This window comes from Periplaneta americana, chromosome 16 (genome assembly GCF_040183065.1).
Source record: "Periplaneta americana isolate PAMFEO1 chromosome 16, P.americana_PAMFEO1_priV1, whole genome shotgun sequence".
Taxonomy (NCBI): Eukaryota; Metazoa; Arthropoda; class Insecta; order Blattodea; family Blattidae; genus Periplaneta; species Periplaneta americana.
Window position 1 is genome coordinate 167,581,699 of NC_091132.1, and position 12,585 is coordinate 167,594,283.

At 33.3% G+C, this 12,585-nt stretch overlaps 1 protein-coding gene across 1 annotated transcript in view; it reads right to left on the reverse strand.

Annotated features, from left to right (window-relative positions):
- Positions 1-12,585, reverse strand: part of LOC138691429 (zinc finger protein 493-like) — a 46,643-nt gene that overhangs the window by 14,976 nt on the left and 19,082 nt on the right. The window contains exons 6-7 of the mRNA XM_069813355.1: positions 4,925-5,068; positions 2,045-2,230 (exon numbers count right to left, since the gene is read on the reverse strand). Of these exons, the coding sequence (XP_069669456.1) occupies positions 2,045-2,230; positions 4,925-5,068 (330 nt within the window). The remainder of the gene's footprint in view (positions 1-2,044; positions 2,231-4,924; positions 5,069-12,585) is intronic.

Sequence of the window (12,585 nt, forward strand, 5' to 3'; positions counted from 1 at the left end):
ATTCAGAAACACATAGGCCTATAGTGTATAAGTTTGGAGGCCAGAGGGAAAAAAAAAAGAAGACCTTTGGGGAGGCGAGACATAGATGGGAGAATAATATTAAATGGATTTGAGGGAGGTGGGATATGATGATAGAGACTGGATTGATCTTGCACAGCATAGGGACTGATGGCGGGCTTATGTGAGGGTGGCAATCAATCTGTGAGCTACTTAAAGGCAATTTGTAAGTAAGTAAATGCTCCAAAAATACTTTTTCCACCCAAGTCGTATATTCCATTAATTTGATGTTACATCCTGTTTCCGGGGAAATCTTCAATTAGCCGAAGAAGAAATTTTGGAATGATTCGTGACAAAAGAAACATAGTCAACAACAGGACAATTACTATTTTCTTCCAAACTTACTTCGTTGGACAGTTTGATAATATTCAAATCTTTTCTTTAATTTTGAATAAACGTACATATGAGTTTAAACATTTTCCTTAATGATTAGCACAGTAATTTCTACATCAATAGCAACAAACATATCTTGTAAAATACAACGAAACTTTATTGCTAGGTTTATTTCTTCTATGCACTCGAGATCATCCTTCTGTTGCTCATAACAAATATGTATTTGGGTGAATATTCTGAAATGGGCAAATATGAATAATAAAACTGGAAAAATATATATTATATTAAATTGTGTACTTTTTTCTCACATTGGTTACATTTGCTCCTATTATTGATGATTCTGGTATGAGTTGAGCTTGAAACAAAAATTTATGTGAGATTTTCTAATATAAAAAAAAAACCAAGGGATTGTTGTTATCTTTCCCTTACAGCCCATTGTTTAAGGTACCTTCTAAACATCTGTACTTCAGATTTCACTTGTCTTCGAACATTTCCTTTTTCACGATCAGTCATATCTGCTTTTTTCTTTCTTTTTTTTTATATATATTCTTTGCCAAATTCCCTTTTTTTCTGCAACTTCTCTTCAGTCATATTTGCCCTCTGCCTACGTATCTTCTCCCTTTCATATTTCCTACTTTCATCATCAGACTTTTTTTCTTTCTTATAAACAATCACATGAAATAATATTCGAAGCTACTTTATCCACCAGTATTTAATAATTGTATGTTAAATGAAACCTTGGTCCCACAATAAAAAAACTGACGTTACAGGGACCATTGTTAAAAATTAGAATAATTTCCGCAATAGTTCTGACAAAATAAATCGTTAAAAATATCATGGAGGTTAAATATTTTAGTCGACAAACATTGTAATGTTTTGCATATACTACGAAAGTTTAATATATACAAACTATATATAATGCCACCTGGGACCGGTGTTACCAATAGAAAACATAACATTCAGTCATCAGTGATGATTTTTGTATTTTTCAATAAAATAAATTAAGACAATGAACGAAAAAATTTTTAACTGGCGCCATGTTGACCTCTCATCACTACCAACCGTTAAAATTTATCACATGAAGCAAAATTTTCTTTTGTGTAGCTCTTTTATTTTGAGGGACCGGCGTTACGAAATTTTTGGAGACAACCTTTACATTAAAGTTGTGTCCTTTCAGAATTAAAGAAACAACAATTCCTGTCTTTCGTAAGTATTTTAACTATTTATTTTTATAATCTTCGCCGGAGAAATAAAATCAAATCGAAACATTCCGAGTAAAAAGCTTAGTAAAATTGAGTAAAATGTAGTTGGGGACATAGAGACCGTAGTTACATTTTGACGTTTGGACATTATTTTTTAATTATTAATTTTAAAATTAATCCTTTTACGCTTTGTTTCCAACTAAAACATGTGAGAGTTAGTTAATTAAACGCAAATGTAATCAGTTAACATTTTCAAGAAACTCCTTAAATCAGCCGGGACATACATTTACCCATTTCAGAATATTCACCCATTTCCGCAATTTTTTTTTTTCTTATTAGAAAATTAGCAGTTTAAAAGAGGAAACAATTAGCAGTATTCTGAGACTGTTAATGGCTCTAAATACCTAAAATACACTGTAAGTATATATGCATATTAATACTGAAATACTTACATCAACTTCAGACTTCGCAATAGGAAAGGTAATAGACACAGGAGTACTTTCAACTTCAGCCTTCACTATAGGAAAGCTAACAGGCTGTGGAGTATCTTCAACTTTTACCTCAGATGTGAGATCATAACTGTGGTCCACACATTCTGTTTTGATGCCTGACAGTTGCAGATGCGATAAATCCCCTTCCTACAAAACATCAAGATATCATGAATAAATTAATTTAGTTACTTTCAAGTTGACCACATTGATAATAGCTATCAATTACGTTCTGTATGCTAGTCACAGGTTAATTCTTTAAACAGAAGCTAGAAATTAGAAAATAAAATTAAAGGCAGAATAGAAAGAAGACTTCACGGATATATACAATGATAGATAACAACAAAGTGTTCTTCTCTGAAGATAATTACATCCTGTAATATGTAAAAGAATGTGACTTACATTCTACACCATGGGTACAATATGTTTTCGAATTAGTAATCTTATTACTGAAGACAATACAAAACTGGTATTATAAGAAACATAGCAAAAGAAACAAATATTAAAAATATCTAACCTTAAGTTTCTCCATCATAGTGCGTGCTTTCAAAATCCTCATAAGAATAACGTAACATATCTCAAATTTAACACTTCTTTTACCTCAATAAACCAATACTATTGCAGAAGAGTAGATAATATGTTCTGTACTAAAATATTTACAACAAAATAGCAGCAGAATATAGTTAAACCCCTTATAATGAAGGAAATTCTTCAGCAAACTGGAATAATATAGGGCGATCCGTCTGGGTATGGATAAAATAAAAACTCTGTAAAGCAATTACCACTGAACTTTATTTCAACATGATCCCATTGCACCCTGCACAACTCATAACAGTGATGCAATTCAGCCCGTGTCTGTTGTAACATAAAGCCCGTAACACACTTGAAGAGTTTTCGCTATCACAGATCACACCTCGCTATGATCATCTACGCGCTGCCTTCATGCAGAAAGCATTTATCTGATTATAGTAATGACTCGGAGGAAATATTATAGGTTATGTATTTACGTATATTGTCATACTTACTGTAAATATATAACCTGTAAGTATATTGTCTTGCCTTACAAATTACGTACGAACGCTATGTTGAATCTGAGTTTCAGATGATGAGGAAATGGAGTTACATGAACATATTTTGTTAATGAAAAAAAAAGTAGGCCTAAAATTAAAGCCAGAAATATCTCAAAATCACATTATATCCTACGAAAATAAGGGCGAGTTTTGGACACTGGTTTCGATTTGAATGATGATACGTTTAGGCGTTATTTCAGGTTGAATGGACCACAGTTTTTTCCATTCATGATATGATAGAGAATTCTTTGCTATGTTGTGATTAAAATTATGTACACTATTAAGACATATAGATACAATATTTCAAATGTTTAATTAATACTATTAAATCTCATCAAAATAAAATATAGCCCTATTTAGTTTGAGATAATCTGATATTTGCCTCCAGATTTCTTCTTTAAGTTTCGTGTTTTTATAGTTTTCATCCCCTGTACCATATAAATAGGCCTATGGGTGACATCGTACAATTTCGATAAGTTTCTGACTGCAATTATCAGCCATCATTCCTCATTTTCAAATAAAAAAAATACAATTCATCGCCAACTGTGATATCTTTTTCTACATTCAATCGTCATAAAGAGTATAAATGTCAAACATCTTTGATAAATGTGTCAAGAAAATTCGCTGAGCTACCAATTCCAACGAGAAACACGCGCGAGGTTTCTGCCTCGAACAAGAATCTCTTCCAGTGTGTGGACGTCCATTTGAATCCATATTATAAATTTTTTAATTTTTTTGCAACACATTTCTCACTGGCGAAAACTCTTCAAGTGTGTTACGGGCCTAAGAGGGGTGATTTGTTGAAAAACTTGAGTAATTTTTACTCTCAGATCATCAATGTTCCGGGTTTCTGTGAATAGACAATGTCTTTAACAAAATCCTACACGAGGAAGTCAGGAGGGATTAAATCTAGGGAGTTTGGGGACCAAGGCAAGATATAGCTGCTTCTCGTACTGGGTTTCGTCTGCGACTTCCTGCATGTCCCTTTTTTTAATATAAACCGCAACATTAAGGAATCGTATTTAGGTACATTACGCACACAATACTCACGTCGAAATTCCCATTGAACTCATTTCACACTCTCAAATTTAGCATACCAAAGAGCACATTGTGCCTGCTGGTGATTTGTAGTAGCCATTTTAATGATCTACGATTTTCATTTGTCATTTCAGATTATGCATTGTGATTGTCACACATGAAAACACCCATCTTTTAATCATAACATAACCAACAAGAAATTGTTCCTACTATCATAATAGTTTGATAATAATAAATTAATATTATCCATGCCCAAACGTATCAGGCTGTATATATAAATCCACATCTGCATTGATCAATGTTTTTTAAATAGTACCAATTATTGTAGGCATATCAGTTCTGATGATATTCTCTATAAAAGCATTAACAATATAAGTATAAAATGAATAACATTCATGCTTTTCTTTTACACCCTGCGACATTCAATTATGAAAAAACTAATTCGATTAAAGCGTGATCTGATCACTCTTGAACATAGTCCTAGCTTCAAATCTACATTTATCCTGCTAGGTTAATATCTTATCCATCAGCATTTTTAATAACTTTGACAAAAGCAAAATTGAATACACTTTCACTCATGTCTCTGGAGTATAGTTAAATAGTAATGTGCATCAACACATGTTATTCAATAATGGAATAAGATAGCCCATTTACTCAGTATATGTCTAAGTTCTCGCATACTGCAGCTGTTAGACAAAGAAATAAACAAGTTACACAGTAAGTCTGTTCAGATTACCTCTGATAAAGTCGTGTTCTCTCTTATTTCGCATGTGTTATCATGTGGTTGTAAGTCTAACGGGTCAACCCCAGCTTCCATCTTGATGTCATCCATCACAACTGAAAGAGGTTCAGGAATTAGAAGTGATTCACGGAAATTGAACTATGCAGAAAAACTCATTATAAGTTGCTATGACATGTTTTATTTTAGATCTGTAAACATGTCTCTAAGTAGTAACGATGTCATAATTATAGAAATATGAGGTAGTTTAGTACAGGTGTTATTATGACGAAAAATCAACTAATGTCTAGTTCATGTACAATGTACGACTATTATACTTAAAGTACATAAATCTTTCTATAAAAGAAGGTATACTAATATTGGACGTTAAATGTCTGTCCGGATATATATCCAAATTATTTCCTTCATATTCATCTGCGCAATAAATATTATGTCGTCATACTTGTCGTGAAATGTCTACAACAAAGCAGTTATTGACATAGAGATCAATAAAATCCCCATTCTTTATGCAGGCTTACTGCAGTTTCAATGTACCATACATTGGCCTAATTGAACACACTGTCACTCCAAGCATATTATGTATTTACAGTGGCGAGCTGTGACATTTTCAGGGACGGACCAGCAGTAATGAAACTGTCACGACACTATTTAACAATAAACAGGAGAAATATAATAAAATATTTTAGCTAGTATGTATGTATGTATTTATTAACACTACAATTGGGTGTACACCCAGTGGCAGTGATATATAATATACAATAATTACAATTACATGAAATAAAATAAAATAAACCTAATGAAATAAAATAAAATACTTTAAACGTAAATCTATAAATTGTAGATGTAATAAACCTAGGACTATAATTAAAAACTATTCCATAATAACGCCAACGATAAGCAAAAGCAAATCTAACTTATAAGTACTTCTATTTCACCCAACTATTACCAATTTAAATAATTACATATCACCTTAATTAATTACATACCAACCTAATTACATATCATCTTAATTAATTACATATCACCTTAATTTATTTACATATCAACTAAATTACATATCATTTTAGTTACATATCAACATAATTATTTTACATATCAACTTAATTAATTATATACCAATTCAATTAAGTACATGACACAACTTAAATAATTACACTGCACCACCAATTACACTTTCAGTCTAATTTTCTCAACCCTTCCTTAAATGTATTGATTTTTAGAGGACCACCGTGAAAGATTGTCGCAGGTAAGCTGTTCCAGTCTACTATTGTGCGGTTAACAAAAGAAAATTTTGCAACGTCCGTTTTTTGTTTTCTACATTTAAACTTCTTAATATAAAGTATTACAAAGAAAATATGAATTATCAGTCACCACCTCCATGTGTACAACAACGGAATCCTTCTTTCTCCTCTTCGGAGCAAATTTTTCTGTAACATCATCGCAACAATGTCTTTGGGTTTGAATTTTATTTGATAGAACCTTTTCGATCGACAATAAAATCAATAATGCAATAAAGACGTAAGTTCCTACGCGTTATTCGTAAGTTCCATTTAAATAATAAATTTGTGGCTAGCAAATTAATACTTTGCGACTTTATGGTGTTTCACCTGGAACGCGAAAGGTCTAGGATACATTTTAATATTATCTTATGCGATTATCTATCGTGTTTTTTCTATAAATAGGCCTACAGTTTTCACAATGAAAAGCTTCGCCATTAGAAGACGCAATCACATTTATCTGCAATAACGAAATGTAAAACTTTCGGTAAAACATGGCTAGACTTCCAACTAAGTGAACAACGCAGGGCAGATATTTTGAAACACAATGTCGAAGTTTATTCTAATAGAGAAATAAATAAGTGATAAAAGATAGGCCTACTCCAGACATTTCCACGAATTCAAAAATGAAAAACTATGCCTATCATTTCAAAATTGAATACAACGAATCTTCAAAATGACTAACTGCATGTAAATCGAAAAATAAATTATTTTGCTGGCCTTGTGTTCGTTTTTAAAGCGATAGAGGAGTATGGAATAGTACAGGTTTCTCGGTGAATGTTACTATTTTCAAGTCTTTTTCCTGTTTAAAAAGCGTAAAGAATTACGTACGGAACACTTAGTGCGAAGACAGGCTTTTGCGACTTTCACTGTTATTTTCGGTGCAAGGAATATCTTATTCTCTTATTTACCTTTGCACTATCAATAAAAACAGGTTTTTTGGTGAATGTTACTTATGTCCCGCCCACTATAGAGGACATTGGCCAGTCTTACACTAATCCTAAACATATAGTATAAGTTGTGGTGAAACGAGCGTTGAGCGACTTCCGCCGATTTTGGAATAGACACAGACGCACTTTAACTGCCAACATAGAAAACAAAAAATCACACACAATCGCTTTCAGCTTCATCTTGAAGGGATACTAAAAGCCTAAACTAAACTAACATAACATAACCTAACCTAACCTAAGTGCGTCGGTGTCTATTCCAAAATCGGCGGAAGTCCTCAGCGCTCGTTTAACCAATATTCATTCCGTGGGCGGTGGATACTCTACATTGACCCTAAAATGCTACAAAACATTATTTTAAGGAATACAGCAAACACCTGTATGTAATTTCTAGGTGTAAACTGCTTGAATGCGTAGAGATGAAAGAAACGTTGATCCGTGTAGATGGATCTTCACTCATCTTGACCTATTTCTTCTCCTTTGGTTCGAGATTCGTCACAATATGGTTACTAATGCTCGCACAGATTGCTTACCTGTATTCTAGAGTTTAGCGTGACATACACCGAAACTGCAGACATTAACGTCCTGCACCCACACAAGATGCCAGCTATGCAGATCTATAATGCCGTAAAAGTAACAGGCGAAACGGATGAGGTCACTGCTTCTGTGAAACGAGTACTGTGGCCAGTATAGTGACTTTGTTGCTAAGTCTAGCTATTTTTAACTGTTCCTCGGTGACAACCACCCCTAGCGACAAAACTAATACTATATATATTGATAATAAGGAATGTAGCTATATTTCAACTGTTTAGCCATTTTTTGGCCCTTCTATTGGCGACACTGGATGCAGGCTGCTCCAGCCTCACTGTTCTCCGCGGCAAATCGCTTGCATATAATGCATATTACTTTCAGCGGCTTCAAAACTCCCGCGTATCGTAGGACTGGAGCGTTAACTAATTAAAGGATATCTCTATCAAAGGGAACCTTGGCGGTTTCGTATTTAATTCTGAAAGCCAGTAGCTTGCCAAATAAAAAGAGAATGCATTTTATAAGTACTTACTTCCTAGAAAGAAAAACTTAATTGTAAAGTCAAACCATTCTCTCTATATAATTATTAAATGGGTGCGGGTTATAGCGCAGTGTTCGATCATTCCGGAAGAATAGCGCTATTGTTTACAACGTAAACGTCACTCAGCACACGAAGATGGGGGGGGGGGGAAGACAAACTTAAATGGTCAAGCTCGTTCACTAAAGCAAGTGGAAGTTACAGCAGACAAAAGATTGTGTTTCAAGACAGCCATGCACAATTGATATTGAGAGTTTACGAGTTCCTTTTAATATTCCGGCATCCTTTCTCTTTTAACAAACGAAAGGCTGAGTCTTGACTCCATTGACGAAGCAAAAACGGTCGTTTACGTCACCGTAATACGGAAACCAGTAAAGATTTTGAGTAGCAATAATTATTAAAAGTCATTTCAATACCTTTTCAACATTTCTTTCACTTTGTCCCGCCCTCTAACGTTAAAAAAAAAAAAAAAGTTTGATGCTTACCAACTTTCGAAGGTGTTGGCACAAATGTCTAATTTGAACAGATCATTTCAAAGTTACTATTTTTTCTCTGTGTTTAAAAGAAAAGATTTACATTTCGAATTTTTTCTATGCTTTCCTCAGACATTCACTTAACAGTCATAAAAATTACAGGGCAATTGACTATCTTAGGAGTTACAATGTGATAAATATTTAACGCAGAAGAGAAATGATTTCTACCTCCCTCTGGCTCCGGTATCGCTGTCTCTCTCTCACACGAGACCTCACACTCTCGCACAAGCCATCTACGCCGTGTCCATAAAATATCTTTACAACTTCAGATGTAAATAACTAAACAACGAAACGAGGTACACCAGTTCTGTTTTTTTTTTTCCATGTGAAAGAGATTCTCTCTATTTGCATGCATAACAAGAATATACTTCTGCTTCTAAGTACAAACTAAGGAAAATCATAGTCCGTCCTGAATGAGACTCCGTTAACTTATCATAAGCATTGTGTACAGTTTAAAATGGCAGAATTTATGCAAATTCAGGATAGAAAATGCTACAAGGAAAGACGAGAACCACAAGAACATGAATTTAAAAAGTTAAATAAATTTTATTTAATAAAAATGTTGTAGGATAATTTATGTAATGGACTACTCAAATGTTGATTTTGAAATAACTTACCTGGAATTTTGTTGGTTGATTTTTGTTATCCTTCTTAAAAATATTTTTTTAGCAAAATGATTCTATGATGTGTTTATATAATACATTTAGTTTTCGTGAAAAATCTGCGTTTGTCTACATTATTTTAGGTTGCATGTAAATTTAATGACTAAAGTTTTAGGCCCGTCTGATTTTGACATTATTTTTCAACTAATTTATTTTCCGTCAATTTCACCCCCCCCCCCCCAGCCGCTGTAATATTCCTCCTCAACTTTTACAGAATGGGTGACATTTTCTTTATTACTTCTAGCAGCAGGATTTTAAAACTTGTTTAATATTGCTGGGCATTCTTTTAGTAGATTAACAAAATGAAGTTGTTAGGATTTAAAGGGAGAAAACTGATCAATTTAAATGGGGTCGAAAGTCAAAGTATAAGAGCGTCTACAAAAGGTGTATCTGTAATCAATGTAATTGTGGCACCGGAAACAAAAATTGTGAGGTCCACATTACATGGTTGTAAATGTTGACAACAAATATATCATACCTTATCTTAGTAGATTAACAAACAGCAGCTGTTCTTCGCATCTCTCTTCTAAACTTCCAATTTCGTCGTAATTATCCATTTAATTGTTAAACTAACCAAATTTTAAGGACAACAATGAATTTTCCCACCAAGAAATTAACATAAATACATGGAAGATCAAAACTACGAGTCTTAGCCGATAAATTCGAGGTACTATCACTAATCGATATAATCGAATACTCATAATAAGCTTTTACTACTGCCACATAGTACTTTGTAGTAGTGGTAGTATCAAATGTATGCATACAAAACGAAGTATATACTTCTACAGTAAAACGAAAGATAATTCTACAACTTTATGTATACCACCGAAAGTAATTTTTTATGGTTATTTTACGACGCTATATTAACAAGGAGTTATTCAGCCTCTGAATGAAATGAAGGTCGTAATTCCGGTGAAAAGAGTCCGGGGCTCAGCACTGACAGTTACCCAGCATTTGCTCATATTGGGTTGAAGGAAAACCTCGGAAAAACTTCAACAAGGTAACTTGCCCCCACAAGATAAGTAACTATCACAATTTTCTTTCATAAATTGTGTAGAATACGAAAATCATGATGTTTCTACGCCCCTCGCCCAAATAATTTCACACCATTCTGTCAGATTCCGAACCAAGCGCACACTAGGTCATATGTTTCTCGTGCCACGTTGCAGAGGGATCATCGCTGCTCCTAGAAAACTTCTCCTAGTTGTTTTATCATTTCTATGAGCCGTTATTCGCAGGAAGCGGTCTTCAGCTGGTGTTATTGATCGCGAAGGACCACTCCGAGGAATGTCTTCAACTTTTTCCGTTACACAACAGTGCTTCCATGTCCTAATACCATCACTGAATTCTTCCGATCTCGCGATCGATTTTTCTCATGTCAAAGCCTTAATGACGAAGGAAGACTATTTATTATCTGTCACCAGAATAATCTATCGTGTTAAACTTTACATTGCTAACTTAATTTAAAATCTGCATAAAATCACGTTTTCGATGAGAAAGTGACTTGTGTCAATTAATTGACTCCGTTGTCAATCACTAAAGTGCAAAATAATGGTGTGTAATACTGAAAAAATTGAAAAGCAGATACAGGTTTGTTTCGAGAAAATATATTCTATTCATATTTATTTTAAAATTAGCGCTTAGGCATAGCAGTTATAAAATAAATTGTAATGGTGCAAAACATTTTTTAACCTGTGGACAAACTTCGCTGGAAATAGAGAATGTAAAATTAAAAGTAAACATTTATTGTGAATGTCATAATGTCTAAAAATGTACAGATAACTCTATGCTATAAATAATTTGTTCGAACATATGGCAACGAATGCTGAAGTTTAGTGTTTTACAAATTTGTTACAATTCAAAATTATAAATGTCAAGGACTGTTCTTCAATTTGAAGGGGGTGAGAATTAGATAATCCAAAGTCTCACTTTGAAAAAAAAAAAAAAAAAGGTTTTCTCTTCGAGTTCACTTATTACATGTGTAGGAAAACGACCAGTAAAATATTGTAAAAATTACTCAACAAATGACTTAAGTATATGCCGCAGAAACAATCTTTAAAACGCACTCCTGTAAAATTTTTTATGTCTAGATTAGCACTTCATCATTCTCGTCCGTTCAATGTAATTAAGGGAGAAATAAAGTTCTCAATATTCTTCTGGATATCCTGTTGCATATCCAGGATGCGAATTCAGATTTCTGATGGGGGGTGATAAGTTTTCTAGATAGAAACTTTGTTAAATATTTAAAATGTCGTTAAGGCAGTTTAACAGTAAACTTAACGGAAGAGATGTTTCATCAACTATTGTTACTGCCAACACCATGTTAAACCCACTGCTAAATTAACATACTCCCGCAGTTAAATCCTTAACATCCTGTTACAGCGTGAATCATGGCTGTCAGGGTACATATCTTACAGTCCACATTATTATATCGAGGTATATTTGCAGTGAAAACAATTAGCTGCAATCACTGCTTCAGCATTTTTAATTATTCATAATAGAAAAGTTCATAAATATTAAAATTACGGATGTTAATATTAGCACTGCATCCACAATAAAGAGATGTGTGCTTATTAAGCATTTATGTGATTATTATTCCGTATTAATACTCACATATAATTGCAGATTTTCAAAACAATAATGAGTAGCTTAATATTAAAGACGGACATCTGTCGACTCCATAGTTTTGATCTAGAGGCAATTTTTTCATTCACAGTGTTCTATGTAATATTTAACACAATTTATTTTATAAATATAGTATTAGAGTTTGCATATATTTTCACTATAACTGGAAAGAGCATGAATAATTGTATAAAAAACCACAGCTATCTAAATTTCGATTGAGGTCAGATGTCCGTCTTTGATATTAAGTTACTCATATATCTTTACGTCAGTCATTTAACAGTTCACAGTTGACTAATGACGTGTGAAGATATGTTAGGTATCTAATAGATATGAAAATAATGTTAACGCTTACCATTGCAATATTCAGCAATACAGTTATCTTTGTTTTCTATTGCTTCTATTTGATCCTGAATAATTGAAAGAATCTTCGCACCCATATCACCAACTTTCAGAGTCAAAGTACCACCGCCAGTTTTAAATATATTCCACTGTATCTTGTACATGACCATTTCTTTTAATATTTTCATACCATTGATTTGTTTCGTAGT